The 24,857-nt window shown below is 48.3% G+C and overlaps 1 protein-coding gene and 1 non-coding gene across 5 annotated transcripts in view; one reads left to right on the plus strand and one right to left on the minus strand.

Moving 5' to 3' along the window:
• CELF2 (CUGBP, Elav-like family member 2) overlaps positions 1-24,857 on the plus strand; it is a 468,221-nt gene that overhangs the window by 404,389 nt on the left and 38,975 nt on the right. For all 4 annotated transcript variants that reach the window (XM_015417989.1, XM_015417991.1, XM_015417990.1 and 1 more), the window contains 2 exons: positions 7,000-7,063; positions 22,227-22,361. In XM_015417989.1, the coding sequence (XP_015273475.1) occupies positions 7,000-7,063; positions 22,227-22,361 (199 nt within the window). The remainder of the gene's footprint in view (positions 1-6,999; positions 7,064-22,226; positions 22,362-24,857) is intronic.
• On the minus strand, positions 7,340-7,411 carry TRNAD-GUC. Its single transcript has one exon. It is a non-coding gene; the product is annotated as a tRNA-Asp (tRNA).

The following is a 24,857-nucleotide window of genomic DNA, read 5'->3' on the forward strand; positions in this document are numbered from 1 at the left end:
GGGCAGAGTAGCTGTGTGGGGTGGGCGTGATTTGGATCAGGGCTGCGATGTGTGGGGCTTAACTAGAACCCATGTCCTTGTCACGGTCTCAAAAAGTCCCCTGAACTTTCCTGTGTGTTTCTGCTAAGGGGCAAATGGGGGTGGGAGGAGGGACATGCGGGGCTTTTTTTCTGGAGGGAATGCGCTGGAACGGAGTTCCGGAACCTCCTCGACAAAATTATTTTTAAAACGTTTAAAGGTTCATGAGTTTTCAGTATACAGATTGAAAACTTCATTTCCCTCTTGAGAGCTCCGGCACCTCCCCCTCCCCCCCCAAAAAAGCCCTGGAGACATGGAAGATCAGGAAGGCAGTGCAGGAGAAACAGTTTAGCCCCCCTGTCCTAGACCACAGTCCACAACTGAACTAGGAACACTCACGGCTGCTATCTACTGAAGATAAACCAGAGATTTGTTTCTGGGTCTTAGCAGCGAACTGGAGCATTAAGACTAGACATGAAGTGAACTGGAGGGGAATGACCCACAAACCATTTCTCAAAATTGTAATGAGACAGCAACGTTTCGAGATCAGAGTGTTGAAATTCCAATGCCGAATTTCAAATGGTGGCATTTCGAGGGCCTTCTGAGCAAATCATCACTTTTTGACGTGAGACTTAGTATCTACATACATACCTGTCTCCGCGTTCGTTCAGCTCTGCTTATTTAGCACCTCTGCTATTTCGGTGAGAAAGATAACTTCACCTTTGCTGTGATTTCCACGTGTTTCTTTAAACACTGAATGTTGTTTATTTCTTTCCTTTAATTGTACCAGATTAAAAAAAAAAAATCTCCAGAAAGTTAGGTATGCAACTGTCACTGCTCAAGTGGGGTGTCATCTGACACTGCCACCACTCTGGTTCCAGGCTCCTCTGAGAAGGCCCAGAGCACCCTCCCATGCCTTTAGACCTCCCTTTTAGCCGAAATGAGCGTGAGGACCAGGCAGAGTGAACAATGAAAACGGTTTATTTTATAGGAGGTCAAACAAACAAGGTGCAGGGATAATAACAGTAAGTGGGTGAAAAGAAAATAAATCAAATGCCCTAACGCGTCTAAATATACTGTCCCTAGCTCACTATCTCAAGTGGCCTTAGACTACTCGCCCTTCCCTCAGGATGAGGGTTTCTTCCCCATAGCAGCCTTCCTTCTAGTCCTGTTCCCTGGGAAGAAGAACAGCTTCTCTTCTTGCACCAGTTCTTTATCCCCCAGCCCTCTTCTTCCCTATTGGCCAAAATCGGTGCCAAAACTTCCCAAGGCCTTCTGGGGTGTGTAGGCCCAGCCTCCCCTGCTGCTAGCCAGGCTCCCTAGGCCTACTAGGCCTCCAGTGGCACAGCCCAGATCATGACAGCAAATTTGAAGAAAAACGGAAAGTTATTTGAAGTTTTCAATTAAACCCTCAATTCCTAGCTATAATCCTGAACACGTCTATTTAAAAAATTGTGAGTGAGTTAATTTTATCCAGTAGATTATCAGAGTTTTTTGGATTTTGAAAGGAAAATGTAAAATGCACAGGTAAAAAAATGGTGCCGGGGAACGATTAGCTTACTTTCTTTTTGTAATTCAGTGGATATTCACTGTGGCAAGAAGTAGTGGTGGCTACGAGCATAGACACCTTCAAGAGGGATAAACATATGGAGCAGAAATCCATCAGTGGCTATTAGTCACAAGGTATAGATGGAAGGCTATGTCCAGTGCAGTGATGCTCTGTATTCTTGGTGCTTGGGGGGCAACAGTGGAAGGGCTTAGGGACCTCCTGATGGCACCTGGGTTTTGGCCACTGTGTGACACAGAGTGTTGGACTGGATGGGTAACTGGCCTGATCCAACATGGCTTCTCTTATGTTCTTATGATATATGTGTAGGGATCAATTTGTTTTCTGGAATGCGGCCAACGAAGGCCACCATGCATTACGAATCAGCCAATTCATGTTTTCTATCATGTACATGCAAGTGGGAACCCGGTCACTCCTGCATTTGCACGTTGCACCTTTGATGTATGCCTGGTTGAAAACAAGAGTTTGCTGTATTCAAATATTGCAAGCATGTTGCAGGTTTACAGGAACACATGAAAGCAATTCCAGGTGTATGCTTAAAATTGTAATATGGGAAATGTGGGGAAGGATGGAAAGACAAATGCCTTTGGATTATGACGCTAAGAACGATCCAGGGAGAAGTAGTCGGCATTTGAAGGGGTCACGGTGTAGAGGTCTTCTTCCTGAATCCTCTGTGCACCCCCCCCCCACCAGCAGCCAGGTAAGACCTGGCAACCCTGTTCTGTGCACGTTGGCTGAAAGACCTATACCTCACTAGCGGAGCGTGTGCTTACACACAGAAGTCCTCAGACTCTCTCAGGGCTTTTTTGGTAGAAAAAGCCCAGCAGGAACTCATTAGCATAATAGGACACACCCAACAGCAGAAACAATTAGCATATTAGGCCACACCCCTGACAGCACAGCTCATTAGCCTATTAGGCTACACGCCACATGTTACCAGAAGTGTGGTCATCCAACCACACCCAACTTTCGCTTCTTATTCTGTTTACTTTGTTGTCAAAACCCAGGGCCTTTTTTTGTAGCAGGAACTCCTTTGCATGTTAGGCCACACACCCCTAACGTAGCCAATCCTAATGAGTTTCTGCTGTTGGGTGTGGCCTATTATGCTAATGAGTTCCTGCTGGGCGTGGCCAAGTCAGGAGCCAGCCGGAACTCCGTTCCTGTGCGTTCCTGCCCCCAAATAGCCCTGGACTCTCTTCTCAATATCTTCAGCATTGCAGGTGGCAGGATGGGCAGAGACTTCGTGAACACATGCATCTGCCTCATACTGAATCAGACCCTTGGTCCATCACAAACAGTATTGTCTAGTCTCTGACTGGCAGTGGCTCTGGAGGCCTTTCACATCACCTACCGCCAGGTCCTGGGGCCTTCGACGTGCCAGGCAGATGCTCTGTCGCTGAGCCACATCTGCTCCCTCTTATCGACTCCTTGGAGAGCGGCAGTGACTAGATAGACACACTGGGCTCAGCTGCACAGCTTTTAAAGTGTCCTGTGAACAGCGCTCTAGCCACAAATTCACAAATTTAGAGTCCGGTGGCACCTTTAAGGCCAACAAAGACCTTTAAGACCAACTTATTCAAGGTAAGGCGCTGTGGTGGCTCAAGTGGTTAAGACGCTGAACTGCAGGCTGTGGAAGGTCGGTAGTTCAGCAGTTCGAGACCCGGGTGTGCCGCATGACGGAGTGAGCTCCCGTCTCTAGTTCCAGCTCCTGCCAACCTAGCAGTTCGAAAGCAAGAAATTGCAAGTAGATAAATAGGTACCACTTCGGTGGGAAGATCACAGCGTTCCGTGCACCTTGGTGTTTATTCATGCCGGCCACATGACCACGGAAACGTCTTCGGACAGCGCTGGCTCTTCGGCTTTGAAACGGAGATGAGCACCGCAACCCTAGAGTCAGATTCGACTGGCTTTCGAGCAAGGGAACCTTTACCTTTACCTTTATTCAAGGTACGAACTTCCATGCGCATGCACACTTTTTCCAGCTACATTGGCATGGAAGGTAAGGGTCTAAACTTACAGACAGGGGCTGAACAGCAAATGAACATGTAACGTGATGAAGATGTTCTAAGATAGGCGAAGACAAAAATAAATAACAAGCGAAGGTTATAAGGGTTGCTGTTCAGTAGAAAAACCTACTGCAGGAAATGTCACATAACGCACAGTTTTAAAACATTCGGTGCCAGGAATTTCACTACTGCGGAAGTGGTCCAAGTTAAGTTAGATCCCGGAAATCCCTCTGCTTAGTTTTCCATTGATGGAGAAAAGGCCTCTTCCAGCGGAGAAAGATTTTCTCAGATGGGGGAAGTCTTTTTTAACTCATGGAAGATTTGGCGGGAAAGTCACCACAGGCGCCAACCCAATGTAAATAGTAGAAAAGAGCAAGAGTCCAGAAGCACCTTAAAGAATAACACAGATTTTGTTGATTTGTGGCCTGCCACAAATTTTGTTAATCACACACGCAAGATAACATGGTGGGTGGGAGAAGTGAGGCTATTTGCTCCGTAGGAATTTGACCCACAGTTGCGCGATCACACAGTCCCTGGGAGCTGCGGGGGCAGCCCGCCACTGCGTGATCAGAAGTGACCGCGGGTGAATCGGGGGGGTTGCCACGTTTTTTCAGTGCGCTTCAGCGAGGGATCGATTATTTGCATCTCCGCACTGAGTGCTCCCTATGCAGTGTGCGATGATGCACATACCGAAACGTGGAAACAAACAATGGCATGGAGTCGGGATGGCCTGATCAGACCATCCCGATGCCATGGGAGCGCGCTGGAGCAATCACACAGGGGGGAGTCCGTTTCTGGCCCGTAGCAACCCGTTTGCTACCGGACTTTCCCCGGTGTCTTTGTACCCCGCTTCTGCGGCAGAGCAAAACGGGTAGCCGATGGGTGCGGGACGCTTCCCAGATGTTTGCATCTGATCGCGCCCTTAAAATCCGCCCGGCATTTGCACCTACGGCATGGCTAATTCTGCGTGTGATTGCAGCCTTTAAGGTGCTACTGGACTCTAGCTGCTCAGCTTTCACCAGGCATTCCCTTTCAACCTAATTTCTCTGCATTTGGGACTAGAATCCTGCACGGAGATAAGATGCAGGTACAGAGCAAAGTCGGCGTCCAGATGGGATCCCTGTTAAAGGGTAGTTGTTTCAGAGTGGGGTTGGTCTTGTGCTTGGTGCCTTTATGATCGTTCTCCTTCACCAGAAGAATATCCCCCGCCAGATCAGTCCAGTGGTCCATCAAGTCCAGCATCCTGTTTCACACAGCGGCCAACCAGTCGCCCCGGTGGGCAAACACACGGTGTAGAGACCAAGTCCTTCTCTAATGCTGCCTCCTAGCATTGGCTTTCAGAGCTTTGCTGGCTATGAATGCGGAGAGTCCCTTTAGGTCCATGGCTAACAATCATGGATGGACCTCTCTTCTTATCTGCTTAACCCCCTCTTGAATCCATCTATGCTCATGGCCATCAGTACGTCCACCGGCAATGCATCCGACAGTGTACTCATTGGATAAAGAAGTATTTTGTTTTGTCTGTCCTGAACCTACTGCCCGCTAGCTTCATTGGGTACCCGTGAGTTATGCACCTAGGCACTGTTGGGAACATAGAGCATGATCCCTTGTCATGTTGTTATAGAAAGTTGAAGCCACAGCAGTGATGACGAAAAGTGGTTTGGCCATATCTTTGGGTGGGGTGAATGTTCTAATTGCTTTAGGGGAAGTTTCCCAGTGAAGACTTCTGTGTACCTTGAAAGCCATTGCAAAAAAATGCTACCCCGGCTCCCAGTGGTGTGGGATTTCAGAACCCTAGTAAACTGCTCCGCACAAAGTAGAGCAGTCAGACAAGATATAACGTCCAAAGGGACTGCAGATCCCATGAGTCCATAACTCTCTCTACCTCTGTTGCTGGGCTCTGGTTCACACATGAACGAATCTCGCTCAATGACCAGCAGCTGTATGTGCGAATGGTCTCCAATTTGAAAAAGGGTTGCAATCAAAACAGGGCAACAGACATGCAAGTCATTACCTGGCGTCAGGACTTTGTGCATGTGTGAGCCAGCGGGATGCTTGATCTGCTGCCCTTTGGCAGGCAGCATTGTTCCCTCTAAGCTGAGTTAGTGCGAGCTAGCTCACAGTTTTTTTAGCTTCCGGCTCACACATTTTTGTCTCAGCTCAGGAAGGATGGCTCCAGAGCAAACTAATTTATCCAGTAGCCAAATTGCTCCCTCATAACTTTTAATGCCCGTAGCTCACAAGTTAGAATTTTTGCTCACATGGCTCTGCAGCTTAGAGGGAACATTGGCAGGCAGTGCTTTGCGTTGCCGTGAAAATCCCACCTCTGTGTTCGGGACCATTTTATACACATGCAAACAATCACTGGATGTTGGTGGCAGTTACCAGGGGATGGTCACAAGTGCGTGAACCAGCCAGTTTGGTGTAGTGGATAGGAGCGTAGACTTTAATCTGGGAGAACTGGGTTTGATTCCCCACTCCTCCACATGCAGCTGCTGGTGTGACTCTGGGTCAGTCACAAGTTCTCTCATGGGCAGTCCTCAAAAGAGCTCTCTCAGCCCCACCTACCTCACAGGGTGTCTGTTGTGGGAAGGGGAAGGAGATTGTAAACCGCTCTGAGACTCCTTCTGGTAGTGAAGGGCAGGGTATAAACCCAATCTCCTCTCCAACCCACCTGACAACAGGCTGTGGCCGGGATGGGTGATTTGCCTCCCTTGAAAGGCAGTGCCTTTGCACTGCTTGGGGAAATTCTTTCTGGCACGGGTGTCGGCCCATTCGTCTGTGCAAGTAATTGCTGGGTGTTATAGTCCTCCCAGGGTCATGTGTGAACTCAGCCCACGGCTTCAGTGCGCCTGGATGAGAGCAGCCACTCCGGGAAAGCATGACGCAAAGATCAGAGAATGTGATAGGGCCCTCCTGTCCCTCAATTCGGCGTCACTCGGGGGTCTAGCACGACCGCATGCCATCAAGTGATGTGGAGGAAGTGAGCCCCTGTGTGTTTTAAGCGGGGAGGTGGGAAACAGACCCTGATTGACAGAAGATGAGTTATGGTAACCGCTAAACTGCGGAGGGCGATGATTAGTCACGCTATGTTGGGCTGAAATAGATTTAACACCTGGCTGTTAAAAAGAGTAAATTGATTAATTGTTTTAAAGCAGCAATGTTATTGAGTTTCCCCAGTGTCTGTGTGTTTCTTAATAGAGATTAGACATTAATATGGATTTACAGCATCGACTCTGGGGACCTTCATTCCAACACCAGGCAGAAGCAAGAGACTGTATAAATGTAAAGGAAACTATAAGTATCCCAAATTTAATTTGATTCAGATAATTTTTGTTTTTAAATCTTTTTAACTTGTTGCGCGATTAACCTCATTAACGCTCTTGTTGCTGTTTATTAATTCCGTAGCTTCTGCAGCAAGCGACCTCCTCCAGTAACTTGGGTGCCTTCAGCGGCATTCAACAAATGGCTGGTGAGTCATCATTTAAGGGGGGGGGTTCATCCATTTGGGAGGGTGGGGCGGGGAGAGAGACTGTCAGCCAAGATGCACCATCTGGGGCATTTTTAAGCTTTCCCTCCTTTCGTTGAAGCAGGTGGTAGAGTCCCGAGTAGTGTAGGCCTCACATTTTGGCAGACTCCTCCACATTCTTCCCATAAACCTGCCTTATACTGAATCAGACTGTTGGTCCGCGAAGGTCAGTATTGTCTACCCAGACTGGCAGTGGCTCTTCAGACTCTCAAGTTTGATTGAAGACGCCAGGGATTGAACCTGGGACCTCCGGCTTGACAAGCGAATGCTCTACCACTGAGCCATGACCCCAAACCAAATTGGTGGTTAGGAGCGCGGACTCTTAATCTGGGAGAACCGGGTTTGATTCCCCACTCCTCCACATGCAGCCAGCTGGTATGACTTTGGGTCAGTCACAAGTTCTCTCAGAGCTGTTCTCTCATGAGCAGTCCTCGAAAGAGCACCCTCAGCCCCGCCTACCTCACAGGGTGTCTGTTGTGGAGAGGGGAAGGGAAAGGAGATTGTAAGCCGCTTTGAAACTCCTTTGGGTAGTGAAAAGCAGGGTATAAATCCAATCTCCTCCTCCTCCTCCTCCTCCTCCTTTCAATTCCATGTATTTCCAAGATTGGACCTCAAAGTACATACTTCCACTGGCTGAAGTTTGTTTATTTATTTACCACGTTTTGATCGTGCCCTTTCTCCATGGAAGTCATGGTGGCTGGCATCATTCTTCCTTCCCTCCATTTTATTCTCCCAACAACGACCCTGTTAGGTAGGTCCATCTGAAAGAGTGTGACTGTCCCCAGCAAGCTACATGGCAGAGTGGAGCTTTGAATTTGCCTCCCTCAGCCCAACCAACTACACCAGGCTAGTACAGCCAATTTGAAGCTTTAAGGTAGGGTTACCATATCGACTTGGTATCAGTTTTGCCAACATCTCTGCAGAGTGGATCACGTCTGGGAAACGGCATCGGGGGGGAGGTTTACACCCAACACACACACTGTCATCCTGGTCCAAATCAACACAGCCCCATGATTCAGAAAGAAATGTGTTTCGGAGTTCCCATCACAGAACTCCCAGTTTCATGTGTCGTTCGAGCCCATCTAGAACGTGTATACAGGCGTGTGTCTCTATGATTTACAGGTTTGTGGTCTTCATTCCGAAGGTTTTCTGGCGTACACTGAAAGTATGTCAGGTCTCCCTCTAAAAACAAAATGGAATGTGTGAAATGGTCTGTATGTCTCTTTACTTTAGAGCAGGGGTCATTTCGTAGAAAAAGACGTGCAGGAGCTCATTAGCATAACTCATTATGATAACTCATTTGCCTATGCCACACACCCCTGACATCACTGCTTCTTGCTCCTCATGGCTGGGAGCAGGGGGCGGGACTTGTTGCATGTGCCTGCCCCCTGGGCTCTTTACTGCCGGAGCTCCGCTCCTGTGCGCTCCTGCAGGAAATGACCCCTGCTTTAGAGCCTTTGCCAGTCGTAAATGTTCACTATTTTTCTTCATATCCGTGGAAATGTCCGTTCCCATGCCGGTCCCTTAACACGTCGCAGGAGACCAACAGCGAGAGGCCATGTGTGTCTGATCTCGAGCGAGAAGTTTCTGCCAGTTCCGAGCAATCAAAATTAATGATAGCCTCGGCCTATTTTGATAATAAGTAGCAGCTGTTAAAAAGTGTTGTGACATTCTTAACAAAACCTGAGATTACTGGGCCTTACCTTTTTTAAAAAAATCCAGGCTGCTGGGTCTCTTTTTATAATCATGGGAAATTAATCGTGGGAAATTAACTAAGTGACTTTAAAAGCAAATATTACAGACTTAGCCCACAATATTACAAAGCAGAGGATTCTTGCATTAAAGCGTTTGATTCTTCTTTTTTTGGTCCGGGGGTGCAGAGGGGAGGGGCAAGAAGAAGAAAGTGGCGGAGAAGAAAGACAAAGGGAGAAAGTATAAAGCGCCTTTGAAAGGCAGCGAGTTAGACGGCTGCTTCATAACCAGCTGCGTGCCAGTAGTAAGTGATGTACGGTGATTAATAAAAGGTCGCTCCCGCCGGGTGACCCGCCATGCTGGTATCCTAACTTAACATGATGCCGGAGAAGTCAGCAAATCAGAGAACAGATGTCTGTTATGCCTCCCCTGCAAAACTGCTAAAAGCTTTTTCTCTCCCCCCCCCTTGCCTTCCCTCGTTTGAAATTTTCGTGGCTCATAAAAGAATGACAAACCCCCCTCCCACGCTGCCATCGGTGCATCGTTAGTGTATTTTTAATTATGCTCCAACAAAATCAGCAAATTGGTGGTGCCTTCCAGTGGCCCAGTAAAAGAAAACGGGTTTATGTTCTCCGTACGTTGTCTTTGTGTTTTCCTCTCTCTCTCTCTCTCTCTCTCTCTCTCTCTCTCTCTCTCTGTTTTTTTTTATTATTATTAAGGCCTCGCTTTTGAATGGATCTTGAAATACGCCTATGAAAAAGGGATGAGCTACTCCCCGTAGGCATTGTACGCTTCAGCCTTACAATATGCCATTATTGCACTGGCATCGGAGACTAATGTGAAACCCGCTGTCTGACAATATAAATTGGCCCACAGATGACAATATCTCTGAGTTATTTTCTCTGGCTCAGATCCGTTGGCAAGCGCTGGCGGCTTCCATTATGTTACGCTTATAATCTACCCACAGGTTCTCTTCCTCTCCCCCCCCCCAGCCCTCATCAAAAATATATCTTAATATGATAAACAACATTTTCACAGTTGGCATTTTTTTTTTAAACTGGCTTTGAGATTTAAGGGATGACGGTAATCATTCTGCTTTGCTAGGGATACAGAGGCAAAAATACATGGAAAGGTTTTTCTGTGTAACCCAACAGCACTTTTTTTTCTATATCCACAGAAACATGGAATCATAGAGTTGGAAGGGACCTCCAGAGTCATCTAGTCCAACCCCCTGCACAATGCAGGAAATTCACAAATACCTCCCCCCCACACATACATACACAATGACTCCATGCCCAGCAGATGACAAAAAAACCTCCAGGATCTCCAGCTAAACTGGCCTGGAGAAAAATTGCTTCCTGACCCCAAAGTGGCAATCAGCATTTCCCTGGGCATGTAAGAAAGGGCCACGAGAACTAAGCACTGAGGCAACCCTTCCTGCCCTCCCTTCTCATGATCTGCCTAAGTTCACAGAATCAGCATTGCCCTCAGATGGCCATCTAGCCTCCAAAGAAGGAGAGCCCACCACCTCCCGAGGAAGCCTGTTCTCAGAGCTAACAAAAGCCTTAAGACTGCCTCCTCCCTATATCCCACCACCCTATATCCCTGAATCTCTATAGTCTGTCCTGGAGAGCTGGGAGCAGCTTTTTGTGAATGTCTTCTGTGCACAAAGATGGGGCTAAAGGCCATTCAGCTAGACCAGTTCCCACCTCTGGAGTTTTCTTTCACAAGAGATTCTAACTAAATTCATAACTCAGACATCTTCCGGAGATCATTAAAGACATGCTGTTTTGAACAGGCATTTTAATGGCCTGGGATAAAAAAGTTAGGTTAACTTAGTTCTGGGGACCCCAGCGTGGTGCCGGTGGGTGCAACGGCGACCACTGCCCCCTTTCCAGGTGCCCACCAGCAGTGTTCCCCCTAAGCTGAGTTAGTGTGATCTAGCTCACAGCTTTTTAGCCTCCGGCTCACACGTTTTTGTCTTAGCTCGGGAAGGAGGGCTGAAGAGCAAACTAATGTATGCAGTGGCCAAATGGCTCGCTCACAACTTTGATGCCAGTCGCTCACAAAGTAGAATTTTTGCTCACAAGACGCCACAGCTTAGAGGGAGCATTGCCCACCAGTTGTTTTGGGAAAGTGGGCGGGGCCAGCAGGGAGGGAGAGGGGTGGCCGTGGGCGGCCGCAGCTTGGGGGCATCCGTGCCCACCCTTGGAACACCCCCAAATCCCCCAGCCTGATTGACCAGGGGACCCGGCAACCCTAATCGGTAACTTCCATTTCGGTGTATCTGAAGAAGCGTGCATGCACACGGAAGTTTATACCTTGAATAAAACTTCGTTTGTCTTAAAGGTGCCACTGGTCTCGAACTTTGCTCAGGCCCTATTCATTTTAGCTTTTTAAGGATCCAGTCATCCTTTTTTTGTTGTTAAAATTCAGTCACATATTGGCCTTCCATTGTTAATAAATGTTTGCAGAATAATAGAGCTCTAGCTGTATCTATTTCTCATACCAGGAATACGTGTTTCGTACATGTAAATGATTCGGTACCAAGTATACGAATGTTCGTTTAAGATTGGTACTTGTGATGACTTTTACTAACTCTGAGTGCTGGAATCTGTGGGCTCCAATACGACAGTATAATGACCTTTGAGTATGAAGATGGTAATCAGACTCCGTCTTGTTTTGCTTCTTTATTTGCACAATCGGTCTCCCGCCTCGCTGCCCTTACAAGGGCCACCGAGGCCGCTAACAATTTAAAACACGCGTGACGAAAATGACATTCTGAAACCATTCAAATCAACTCTCCCTAAATGCATGTAATTAAAACAATTTAAAAAAACAAAATGAATGCAAAACACAAACGCAGCAATTAAAACATTGATTGGGAAGGAGGGACCACTGAAGGAATGCCAAATGAAACAAAAAAAACCCCCCACAATTCTTCACTAGCTGGTGGACGATAGCAACAGAATGGGACAGACGAATCTCCTTGAGGAGAACGTTCCGGAGCTTTGGTGCCATGACTGAGAAGGCCCTCTCCTGTGTTGCCACTTGCCTGATCTCAGAGGGTGGGGGTCAGAGGTCATTTCGGGGGGAAACGCGGGGGATCGCAGTTCCCCCGGGTGAGGTACGGGGAGCGGGGCACATGACGAAGCCCCGCCCCCTGCTTCCGGCCGCCCTGCTTCCAGCCCTCATTCAGCCAGGAGGAGGCAGGAGAAGAGGGAGGGTAAGTTGCTTCCTCCCTGCCTCTCCCCACCCCTGCCTGCCTGGGGCCAGGGAGGGCCTTCGCGGGGCTTCCTTGCACTCCCGCCGGCCTTGCAGGTCCACCGCCAGGCCCCTCATGGGGCTAGGCAGGGGAGCTGCAAGGCCGGTGGTGGCCGGGACCGTTGGGGGCGGGGTGTGTGGCCTTATGACACCCTTCCGGTGATGTCAGGGGGTGTGGCATATGCTAATGAGTTATGCTAATGAGTTCCCCTAGCTCTTTTTCTACGAAACGACCCCTGGTGGGGGTTGCCCAAAACAGGGCCTCTGAAGATGACAATAGTCATCAGGCAAGTTCATAAGGGAGTAGATGGTCCTTCTGGCGTGTTGGCCCCAAACCGTATAAGGCTTTGAAGGTCTAGAACACCACCTTGGATTACGCACAGAAACAATTTGGGAGCCAGTGTAGATAGGCCAAGACTTGAGTGTTATGGTCCCTACGAGTGGTCCACACAAATACAGACCATACCAGTTATTAACAAGTCCCCGCTTGAAATCCCACTTCTGACAGATAGGTTTCCCTTGCTCAAAAGCCAGTCGAATCCGACTCTAGGGGGCGGTGCTCATCTCCGTCTCTAAGCCGAAGAGCCAGCGCTGTCCAAAGATTTTTCCGTTGTCATGTGGCCAGCATGACTAAACGCCGAGGCGCACGGAACGCTGTTACCTTCCCACCGAAGCGGTACCTATTTATCTACTTGCAATTCCTTGCTTTCGAACTGCTAGGTTAGCAGGAGCTGGGGCCAGAGACGGGAGCTCACTCTGTCACGCAGCACCAGGGTCTCGAACTGCTGAACTAAAGACCTTCCAGTCTGCAGTTCCGTGTCTTAACCTCTGAGCCACCGTGGTCCTCACTTCTGACAGATGCAAACCCTTAAACAAGTCATCAGATGAACCACTGGACTATTTGGAACATTAAATTTGTAGTTTATTATGCTCATTTGTCCCTCTAAATAATAATGAAGTGCCTTTTTTATATAGAGAGGAAACAGCCTAGGAATACGACCTAGTATGGGATTGTATGTTATCCCAATCCTTGACTGATCAGTCCCACTTTATAGACTTCGATGGGGATGAGTAGGCAGCTAACGTAAAAACTGAACAACGGAGCGTTGTGCGGTGGGGGCACGCACCAAGTTGTGAAATGGAAATCTCGGGCCTCAGTTTTATTTGTGTTTTAACAGGCCTGCAAGTGCGACTTGTGCGGCCTTGTGCAGCGGCTACTACACGGGTTTCCTGTGAATGTGCTAATGGGCCTTATGAGAAAGATCTGCAGCCGTCCATCTGCCAGTTCTTAACAGGCCTGATTGGCAAGCGGCTGTAACAACTGACATCTGTTCTGTGCTTATTGATATGTAGATTTATGGTAATTGCTGTGAACAATAAAACACAAAATTACCTAAGGTGAACATTAAATTAAATTTTCATGGCCCCTCTCCTTATAAATAGGGGTTTTTTTTGTTTTTTCGTTTTTAAAAAGAACCCTTACGTTTCAAGCAGGCATATTGTACATCTGTTTTGAACATAATTTAATTGTAATTTTTAATCTGCCATGCAGCGAAATCAAAGTTGGGATCCTTGCTTTCCTGAATATTAGCCAAGCTCGATAGCTTAATGGTATACCCAAGATGACTGAAGGCAGAGTTGAATTCCACTTTTATTTTTGCAACATTACCCCCCCCCCCCGTCATAAAGATTAAGAGTTATTTTGTATCCGGGAGCTCATTCCCAATGGGCAGAATTTTTCTGCTTTTTGTGGTTTTTGGTTTTTTTTTAAAGTGCTTCTCTATCGGGCTGTGCTTTAGAGTTTAAGTGATTTGCATTTCTTCAGAGAGTGCTGCATTTGAGGAATGTTCCTCAGTTTCAAAGAGAGATGATCAAATCATTTTCTGTCCAGTTCTGCTGCGAGAGCGGAGAGGAAATCTTTGAGCTGTTTAAAGTGTGGGGTTCGGCAAAGGGAGCCGGCAGCATGTTAATCTCATAAAAGTAAAGGACAGTCATTTTCGGGGGATCTAGGAATAATTAGATTGGTTTAGACATTATGAGATGGGGTTTTTATTTTTAATTGGCTCTGGCTTTCTGGCATGTTTTCTGACCATAGCTGGGGGGCGGGGAGTGGCTCACTTAAGTGAAGCTGAAATTCTTACACAATATAATGGCTCTGGGTTAAAATTGCCAGGCCCAGGTTGCTAGGGTATGCGAACAATGTTGCCAGTGTCACTGCATCACTTCTAAGTAGAATAAAGGGTAGCTCTAGGAATCACTGAAAACTTTGTGGTAAAACCATAGAGTTTCGGGCGATTCCTAGAGCTACCCTACGTCACATCCAGGTGTTCCATAGTGATGTCAGTAATATAACTTTTTCATTATTATTTTTTTCTCAGCAGTGGGCAACGGGGCTTGCCAGCGGGAGGCCTCCCACCTGGCGGGCCTGCTCTGGGTAGACAGAGATTTTTAACAAATACAACCATACAATAGGTCTTTGTGACACAATCAACAGCACTTGATTTTTCTCCTTTTTGTGCATGTTTTGTTGACAGCTGAGGGCAAGGAATTTCCTTGAGGTAAACAGGTAGGGACTATGCGGTAAGGTGACTCCGAGGTAGAAGTTAGGTAGACTTATTTATTTATTTATTTATTTATTTTATTCCATTTCTACCTCGCCCTCCCCGCATGCAGGCTCAGGCCGGCTTACAAGGCACAAGTGCTATAAAACCAAATAAATTAAAAACAACATAAATTAAGCAGTTCACAACTCACAAGATACATGGAGGACTAAACTTACACTTACTCCATTACATGACAGGAAGAGGTCCGAGATCGAAATCAGGAGGGAGAGGGGTGGCCTAAGCCATGTTGTTCCAATTTCTTGCAGGGAAGAGGAAGAATGACCATCTGACAAGTGCAGAAAAATAGCCAGGCTGTTTTCCTCAGTGACAAATAGCTTCGTTTGAGGGAAGCTCGAGGGTCTGCTTGAGGGACGTTTGAGATTCTGGGAACACTGGAACGGGCAACAGCACAGGATTGGACCGCTGGTGTCCCCTGATTCCCCAAGCCAGGATATTCCTGGGCGTTTGTACCAGCACCCCAGCCTGGCATTGCCTCTTCTGACCAACCACGAGAGTTGCCAACATCCAGGTTGGGGCTGGAGTCCTCCCAGAGTGACAGCTGACCACAGAGATCTGTTCCCTTGAAGGAAAGGGCAGCTCCAGATGGCAAACTCTGTGGTGTTGCATCTGAAGCTGAGCTCCCTTCCTAAACACCCTCCCCAGACCTCCAGGAATTTCCCAAGCTGGAACTGGCAACCCCGCCATTTGTAGCCCTGTGGTGTCTATTTGTTTCGACAAGCTGCAGAGAAGCCATCGTTTAATGATAGTGAAGTGACTGGTGGCTGGGACCAATGACGTACACATTAACAGAGTGAAGAGGTAAGAGTGTGAGGACTAAGCTTTAAAGGCCTCTACAACCCGGGGCCAGCCGACTTAAAGGAGCCTTTTTCCTGTAATGAGCTTGTGATCTCTCTCAGATCTTCTCACAGTAGAGCCTGCCCTTAAAGACAGCCGCCCACTGCCCAGACTCACCCTTTCGAGTCCACCTTCCACGGCGGCGTTTTTCTCTAGGGGAACCGGTCTCGGTCATCTGGAGATGAGGTTACATAAGAACATAAGAGACGCCAATGTTGGATCAGGCCAAAGGCCCAGCCAGTCCAACACTCTGTATCCCACAGTGGCCAGAAATACCAGGTGCCATCAGGAGGTCCATTAGTGGGGCCAGGACATTAGAAGCCCTCCCACTGTTGACACACACCCCCCACGCACCAAGAAGACAGAGCATCCCTTGCCCCAGAGTCCCTATCTATACCTTGTGGCTAGTAGCCACTGATGGACCTCTGCTCCATATGCTTATCTAATTCCCTTTTGAAGCCGTCCATGCTTGTAGCCGCCACCACCTCCTGTGGCAGTGAATTCCATGTGTTAATCACTCTTTGGGTGAAGAAGTACTTCTCTTTATCCGTTCTACCCCGACCGCTCAGCAGTGTCATGGAGTGCCCACGAGTTCTTGTGTTGTGAGAAAGGGAGAAAAGTACCTCTTTCTCTACCTGCTCTTTCCCATGCATAATCTTAAAACCTCGATCATGTCACCCCTCAGTCGAGGTTATAATCCCGGGAGATCCCCATCCCCCACTTGGAGCTGGACAATTCTATTTATATCCCACCTTCCTCCTTAACAGAAACCCGAATCAGCTTACTGTGTTCACCCCTCCTACATTTTATCCTCACAACAACCCCGTGAGGTAGGTTAGGCTGAGTGTATGTGACAGGCCTAAGGTCACCCAACAAGCTTCCACGGCAGGACTGGGATTCGAACCTGGGTCTCCCAGACTCTGTTCTGACACTCTAACTGCTATGTCACCATTAATTAGAATGAGGAAGACATGTAATTAAAGCATAATACTTTCTGGGGTTTTTTTAAACACAGCCTTTTCAACTTGGTGTGATTTTAGACACTGGATGCTGTGTGTTCCAGTCAGCTCGGCAAAGCCCTGGTGATATACTGAACTCACAGTGCAAGGGCAGCCCTACAATTACATGACACGATAGTTAACACCCAATTACCAAAGCTGATAACACTTTGTAATTAGAGTGTTTTGGACTTTGCAAATTTATCAGAGGTGACAGGGACTTGGGAGAGATCTAGTTGTTTACATGCCGCTTAAAGCCAGGGAAGAAAATCTGAGTTTATTTGCCCGAGTGCCTTATTGTCGAGTGAGGGCCTGTTTAAACATACCCGTCATCGGGGTTCACTGTGGGTTGCTGGTTGCCAACTTCCAGGTGAGGCCTGGAGATTCCTCTGAATTGCGATGCATCTCCAGAGTACACGAATCACTTGTTTATTTGTTTACAGTTCGACGTGGTGGGTAAGAGTGGCGGACTGCAATCTGAAGAGCTAGGTTCGAGTCCCCACTACTTCACATGCAGCCAGATGGGTGACCTTGGGTCAGTCCCATTTCTTTCAGGGCTGTTCTCTCAAGAGCAGTTCTCTCAGAGCTCTCTCAGCCCCACCTACCTCCCAAAGTGTCTGTTGTGGGGAAAGGAAGGGAAGGAGATTGTAAGCCGCTCTGAGACTCTGAGTGAAGGACGAAGTATAGATCCAATCTCCTCCTCCTCCTTCTCTTCTGCTGGAGAAAATGGCTGCTTTGGAAGGTGGACTTCATAACATTATACCCTTCCACAGTCTTTCCACTTCCTAAACCCCCGTCTCACCCTCAAATCTCCCGATATTTCTAAACCATATGTAGGTATGAACTAGGGTTGCCAAGTCACTTACCGGTAATAGCGGGCGAGTGTTGGTCTGTGTCCGGGAGTTTCGCACGCTGCGATGGCGTAACCTGGAAGTGACGTCATCATGTTGGGCACATCGCAGGCTGATGCTCTAGCAATCAGCCTGGAAACTCTATGGTACCATAGAGTTTTCAGGCTATCACTAGAGCGTCAGCCGGTGACGTGCCCGGCGCAATGATATCACCTCCGGGTGACATCATCATGTCAGCCCAAACCGGGCACTTTGGGGGCCAGGTTCCCCCCCGCTGGCCTTTCTGGACCAGCGGATTGGGGACCCTTTGAGCGGGGGAACCTCTGCCCTCCCGGGGGACCTGGCAACCCTAGTATGAACTGACAAAGGAATGGGAACTAGGTGGAAGTCTTGTTTCCTGACTCTTTGGGCTTATGTTCACTGAAGGGCCTGTTCTTATTTTTGCCGGGGTCATATTAAGGACCTTCGTGTTCGAGCTATGAACAACAGGCGGGGCCCTACCAGAGTACTTCGGCTTCAGCCCTTCAGGCATCCAGCCTTCAACGGAGACTTCTTCCACCTTCTGTTTTTGGCCAAAAAGAGAGAGATTTCCAAACCGCTCGATCTGTTAAGCCTGCAACTCACAGCCTCGTTTAGATCTTCCCACTGAAACCGAGCCAAGTCCCATCCCACTGAGGGTGGCTGCAGTGCTCTGTGCCAAATCATTTTCACAACCTGGTCGGTAGCATCGCACCTATAAGATTTCCAGGATTTATTTTCAAGTTGGTCTGGTGTCGTGTTGTCTGAGCAACCCACTTCCCCGCGGTAACTATTCAAAGGCCACGGGCACACCGGCCGGATATCGTGGGGGGGAGGTGTGGCTAATTGCCCCGGCGCAGTTTGATCAGACACGCCAGCGGCACAGCACGGGTCCTTCCCTCAGCGCCAGAGGGTAAACGAGGGACTGGAAGGGAATGCCGCGCACTGACGCAATCACACCACAGGCGTCTGGAGGCAGCCCGTGGCAAACGTTTACTAGTACCTTGGAGGTACTCGTTTTTAAATGCGCATTGTCGGCGGTAAGCCACGGGTACGCTCCACTTCCCAGATGTTGGGGTGTGATCGCGCCCAGATAATCCGCCCACCTGTGCCTCTCCCGCGGCAACTTTGCCGTGTGACCAGGGCCAAGGTTCCTTATTCTTTCGGCACTTCACCTGTAGGGCGTGGCCTTCACCCTCTAGTTTCCCTCCGAGTCCCTGCTGTATCTTACCTCCTAAGTAGCTCAGATACATGGGAAAGTGCCGTCAATCAAAGCTGACATGGCCACCCCAGCAATGGACTTCCAAGGCACCCGAGAGTCAGAGGAGGTTTGCCATGGCCTTCCTCTGCAGAAGCCCTCCTTGGTGGTCTCCTGTCCAAGCACTGACCCTGCTAGCTTCCCAGATCTGACCAGATCAGGTTGTATCACACCCCCTTCCCTCCCATGTAGCTGAAATGATTTGCGGAAAATATCACTGAATGTCTTTGGCTCCCCCCGGTGCCCAACCCCATTCTAAAAAAATGTGATCAGTGAGTTTCTGATCCCCGTATTCCATTCATGGATTCTGGCAGACTCTCACCCTAAATAGCTGCAATACTGGTCTGTTTTCTACCAGTAAGAGCAGCTCTAGTTTAGTTCAGAAGTACGTTTCGAAGACTGGGAAACAACAGAAGTGGAAGAAACAACAGAAGTAGACCAACATACCTCTCCCCATATACGCCTCGAAGAGTTTTACGCTCTGATAGGGTTCATTTCCTGCAGGAGCGCACAGTAGCAGAGCTCCGGCAGCAAAGAGCCCAGGGGGCGGGCACATGCAACAAGCCCCAACCCTCTGCTCCCAGCAGCCCTCAGTCAGAGCAAGAAGTAGCCAGGTAAGTTACAGACCCTAACCCCCCCCGGCCCCACGGTCCAAAACAGTCCAGCGGCACCTTTAAGACCAGGTTTTATTCAGGTACAAGCTCTCCCTCCTCTGTGAGGGCAGATCTGCATGCCCCCCCCCCCAGTAGCTAGCAATCCAAAACAGTCCAGTGGAGCCTGAGCCGTGGGTGTTGCCTCATGACACACTTCCGGTGATGTCAGGGGGTGTGGCATATGCAAATAAGTTATGCAAATAAGTTGTGCTAATGAGCTCCTGCACCTCTTTTTCTACAAAATGACCCCTGCTGATAGTCAACATCTCCTGGTGATACCTGGCCCAAAGGACGTCTGCCTAGCCTCGATCAGGGCCAGGGCTTGCTTGCTTATTTATTTATTTATTTATTTATTTTCCGGATTTATATCCTGCCCTCCCAGCCTGCGCCCTGACCCGCACCTGGTGGAACATGCTCCCTATTGAGATCAGGGCCCTGCAGGATCTTACTCAGTTCCACAGGGACTGCAAGACGAAGCTCTTCCGCCAGGCCTTTGGCGGAGGCAGCAGGCGTCCACACATTCCCCCCCCCCCGGGGTTGCTGTCTCCCACCCACTGATAACTGGCCATACTTATCTACATCAATGGGCCGGTTTCTCCCTACGGCAAGCTGTGATTATTGATTTTATACGTTTATAATGTGTTTTAAATTTTACTGTGCTTATTGAAATGTTGTAACCCGCCCTGAGCCCATTTATGGGATGGGCGGGATATAAATGCGAAAAACAAACAAACAGACAAACATCGTTTGAACCTGACTCACATCATCACGAGGCTCTCTGAACCTGTGTCTTCGACGTGCCGCTTTGCGATTTGACGCGTTTTGGCAAGCAATTGTCAAACCGTGCTACACTTTGCTTGCTTTGGTTGCCATTGCTGCTGGGGGGAGGGAATTCCTAAGGGGAGGGGGGGAGTGAGTGAGACTTTTCGCCTCTAGGAGACATAACTTCACAAGTCAACCTCCTTTCCCTCCTCTTTATTTCCCAGGGGAAGGTGTCCTTGAGAGACTCTCTGTACCAACTTGGACTGCAGATAACCAAGACGTATATCTTTCACTTGGTTGGGATGGCAACGTTAGGCGTGGTGCGAATGTGACGTGTGCTTGGGGGAAGGAAGGGGCTTTTCTTTGAATTATCTATAATAAGCTTGTGCCCGCCAAAAGTCCTCAGTTCTAACACAGTGGCTTTCTGGATCTTGCATATAACCCAGTAACCTTATCGCTGCCTAGATCAGAGGTGGCCGAACTTGCTTAACGTAAGAGCCACGTAGAAGAAATATCAGATGTCTGAGAGTCACAAGACATGAACAAATGTTACACATATATTTTTTATTGGAAAATATGCAAATTTGCTTTTTATTAGCATTAAATAAGACTGCCAGAAATAAAAACAAAAGGGGTAAAAACAGATATTGATGATGATATTTAAAAAGACAAATGCTTTCTCCAAGCCGGCAGGGGGTTGAGAACGCCTTTAAAGTTGAAGTTGCTTTCTTTCTCTGCTCCCTCCCCACCTCAAGCCTACCCAGGGAGAGGAACGCTGGCTAGGGAAGGGAGGACCGGTTGGGGAGGCAAGCCTCCCCTTCACTTCCCCAACTGCCTTGCCGAGAGCCGCACAATATGTGTGAAAGAGCCACATGTGGCTCCCAAGCCACAGTTTGGCCACCCCTGGCCTAGACAGACACCTCTACATCCATTCAGAATTGTCCAGATAGCTTATCGAACGACCCTCAAGCAGGTTGGGGAGGGACCATGGCTCAGTGGCAGAGCCTCTGCTTGGCATGCAGAAGGTCCCAGGTTCAATCCCCGGCACCTCCAGTTGAAAGTTCTGGCAAGAGTTGACGAGAAAGAACTCCGCCTGAGACTCTGGAGAGCCACTGCCAGTCTGAGTAGACAATTCTGACGGTAGATAGACCAATGGTCTGATTCAGCATAAGGCAGCTGCACATGTCCAGGAGATGGAAACCTAACATGCAAGTGGAATTGCTATCCTCCGGGTAGGGCCTGGAGATCTCCCAACACTGCACCTCGTCTCCACACAATGGAAATCGGTTCCCCTGGAGATAACAGCTACTTTGGAGGGTGCACTCTATGGCATTACATCTCTGTTGAGGTCCTGCCCCTACCCAAACTCCACCCACCCCAGGCTCCGCCCTCAAATCTTCGAGAATATCCCACCCCGACTTGCAAGGGTTTGATCCTGCTTTACGGAAATATAGATCAAGACGGGTAGCCGTGTTAGCCCATCTGTAGCCATAGACATATGTCTATGTCATAGACAGACAGGGATCTGCGGTGGCTCAAGTGGTTAAGACGCTGAACTGCAGGCTGTGGAAGGTCGGTAGTTCAGCAGTTCGAGACCCGGGTGCCGCATGATGGAGTGAGCTCCCGTCTCTAGTTCCAGCTCCTGCCAACCTAGCAGTTCGAAATCAAGAAATTGCAAGTAGATATATAGGTACCACTTCGGTGGGAAGGTAACAGCGTTCTGTGCGCCTTGGTGTTTAGTCATGCCGGCCACATGACTACGGAAACGTCTTCAGACAGCACTGGCTCTTCGGCTTGGAAACGGAGATGAGCACCGCAACCCTAGAGTCGGACTCGACTGGCGTTCGAGCAAGGGAACCTTTACCTTTACCTTTTTAGCCATAGACAAGAGCAAGAGTCCAGTTAGCACCTTAAAGAATAACAAAATATGTGGCAGGAAATCAGCTTCCGTGAGTCACCACCACTCACTTCTTCAGACACGTCACTTCTTCTAAAGAAGTGACTCATGGAAGCTCCTACACTGCCACCTATTTTGTTAGTCTTTAAGGTGCCGCTGGACTCTTGCTCTTGTCTACCGCTACAGAAATAGGTTACGGTCCAGATATTGTAACTAACCTCAGTGCCGAAAGTTTCTTCTGTGTTCTCTCCGCAGGAATGAACGCTTTACAGTTACAGAATTTGGCCACTTTGGCTGCTGCCGCCGCCGCCGCCCAAACCTCAGCTACCACCACCAATGCAAACCCTCTCTCCACAACCACCGGTGCCCTCGGCGCCCTCACGAGTCCAGGTAGGCCAGCGGGATTTGTTCAGGGGGGTGGAGGCCATGGTTGCTGTTCCTTCGGTGTATACAAACTACAGTATGATAAGAGTTGCCAGACATCCTCATCGCTGCGTATCGAGTCTGTCATGTGTTACAGGTTAAACAAGTATAAAGCCAACAGTCGTGATAGTCTGACACACAATCAAACAGTCATAAGACTTATAAAGAATGCTGTTTATGTATTGCAATCTAAAGCACTATAACATGATACACAACGTCATCTCCAGATTACATAACAACGTTTCAAAAAATGAAAGACGCCCAGGATCCAGTAGAAACATAGCAGCATATTTTGAGCCTGAATGTTAATTGAGATCAGCGTCCTATCTGAATTTAATATTCTTAAGACTTGTTGTCTAACATTTATGAAACTGAGAGCTTCGGCACCACTATAATATCTCCTGAAGAAGATTCATTTTTTGAAACGTTGTTATGTAATCCGGAGACAACGTTGATTATGTACCTTGGTTCAAGGATTTTCTATTGAGTTGTGTATCATGTTATAGTGATTTAGATTGCAATACATAAACAGCATTCTTTATAAGTCTTATGACTGTTTGATTGTGGGTCAGACTATCATGACTATTGGCTTTATACTTGTTTAACTAATTGGGTCGTGTGTGTCTAGATTTTTTTTGATGCGTTACAGGTTGACAGGGATATAAATATAAAATTGGCGCATGCCACTTTCGGTGACGAGATGGGGGGCATTTTTTTTTCCAGAGTTTGTCCCACTTTTTAGGCATGCATTCCTGATGGCATGTGGCAGTTTCCCAGGAAAAAAAAGATTCAGAATATGAGCAAGAATGTAGGCTTGCCAGACTCCGGGTGACACCTGGAGATCTCATAAGAACATAAGAACCTAAGAGATGCCAATGTTGGATCAGGCCAAAGGCCCATCCAGTCCAACACTCTGTATCACACAGTGGCCAGAAATACCAGGTGCCATCAGGAGGTCCTCCAGTGGGGCCAGGACATTAGAAGCCCTTCCACTGTTGACCCCCCCCCCCAAGCACCAAGAAGACAGAGCATCACTTGCCCCAGAGTCCCTATCTATACCTTGTGGCTAATAGCCACTGATGGACCTCTGCTCCATATGCTTATCTAATTCCCTTTTGAAGCCGTCCATGCTTGTAGCCGCCACCACTTCCTGTGGCAGTGAATTCCATGTGTTAATCACTCTTTGGGTGAAGAAGTACTTCCTTTTATTCTCATATTCTAGTTGACCTCCAGACAACCAAGATCAGTCCCCCTGGAGAAAATGGCTGCGTTGGAGGGTGGACCATATGGCATTATGTCCTGCTGAGGTCCCCCCCTCCCCTCCCCAAAACCACCCTCCCCCGGATCCACCCCCCCAAATCCCAGGCATTTTCCAACCCAGAGATGGCAACCCTACAAACACTTGAAGCTGGATGTTTGACTTTTTGTTTCTTTGCTGAGACCCAACAAGATGGACCAGGTTCAGGTGGGCGTACCATGTTGGTCTGTATAGCTAGATTCAAGTCCAATGGCACCTTTTAAAGATCAACGAGGTTTCCAGAGTGTAAGCATTTGAGACTCAAAATTCTTTTCATTAGATATCTTGTTGTTCTTTAAGTTGCTACTGATCTCAAGACTCACCAGTGTCTTAAGGAACTTTGTCACTGGAGGCAACTTCAGGGGAAGGTCTCAGCCTCTATGCCCTGTTGTTGGCCCTCCAAAGGAACTGGTTGGCTGCTGTGTGAGAGGATGCTGGAAGAGATGGACCACTGGTGTGATCCAGCAGGGCTTTCCTTATGTTCTTAGGATGCTGGGCTAGATGGACCCCTGGTCTGATCCAGCATGGCTTGTGTTCTGAGGATGCTGGACTAGAAGGACCGCTGGTCTGATCCAGCAGGGCTCTTCTTGTGTTCTTAGGATGCTGGACAAGATGAATCACTGGTCTGATCCAGCAGGGCTCTTCTTGTGTTCTTAGGATGCTGGACAAGATGAACCACTGGCATGATCCAGCAGGGCTCGTCTGATGTTCTTAGGATGCTGAACTAGATGGACCGCTGGTCTGATCCAGCAGGGCTCTTCTTGTGTTCTTAGGATGCTGGACAAGATGAATCACTGGTCTGATCCAGCAGGGCTCTTTTTATATTCTTATGTTTCACTATGGTTCATGTTATTTCTTTGTTCATTGTTTATCCTGTTTCCTTTCGGCACACACCTCACTGAAAGGATTTATGGGTGGGGGGAAGCAGCTGATTATTAAAGTCAGACAAGATTTGAAAGGGCATTTGGATCAGTTAGGTTCTCGTGATGGCATAATCCCTAATATCTGTCCTAGAGCTCTGTGCTGGTAGCTTAGATTGTTTATTTTTGCGTTTCTGTTGTTTTTATAGAAGGATTTGGCTTTTGGGATTGAGTCTGGTTCGACTGGATTAGCCGGCCATTGACGAGCACTTTTAGAAAGAGCTTCTAATCCTGCTGTCCATTCTT

Source organism: Gekko japonicus, unplaced genomic scaffold (genome assembly GCF_001447785.1).
Source record: "Gekko japonicus isolate JY-2015 unplaced genomic scaffold, Gekko_japonicus_V1.1 scaffold1132, whole genome shotgun sequence".
Lineage (NCBI taxonomy): Eukaryota > Metazoa > Chordata > Lepidosauria > Squamata > Gekkonidae > Gekko > Gekko japonicus.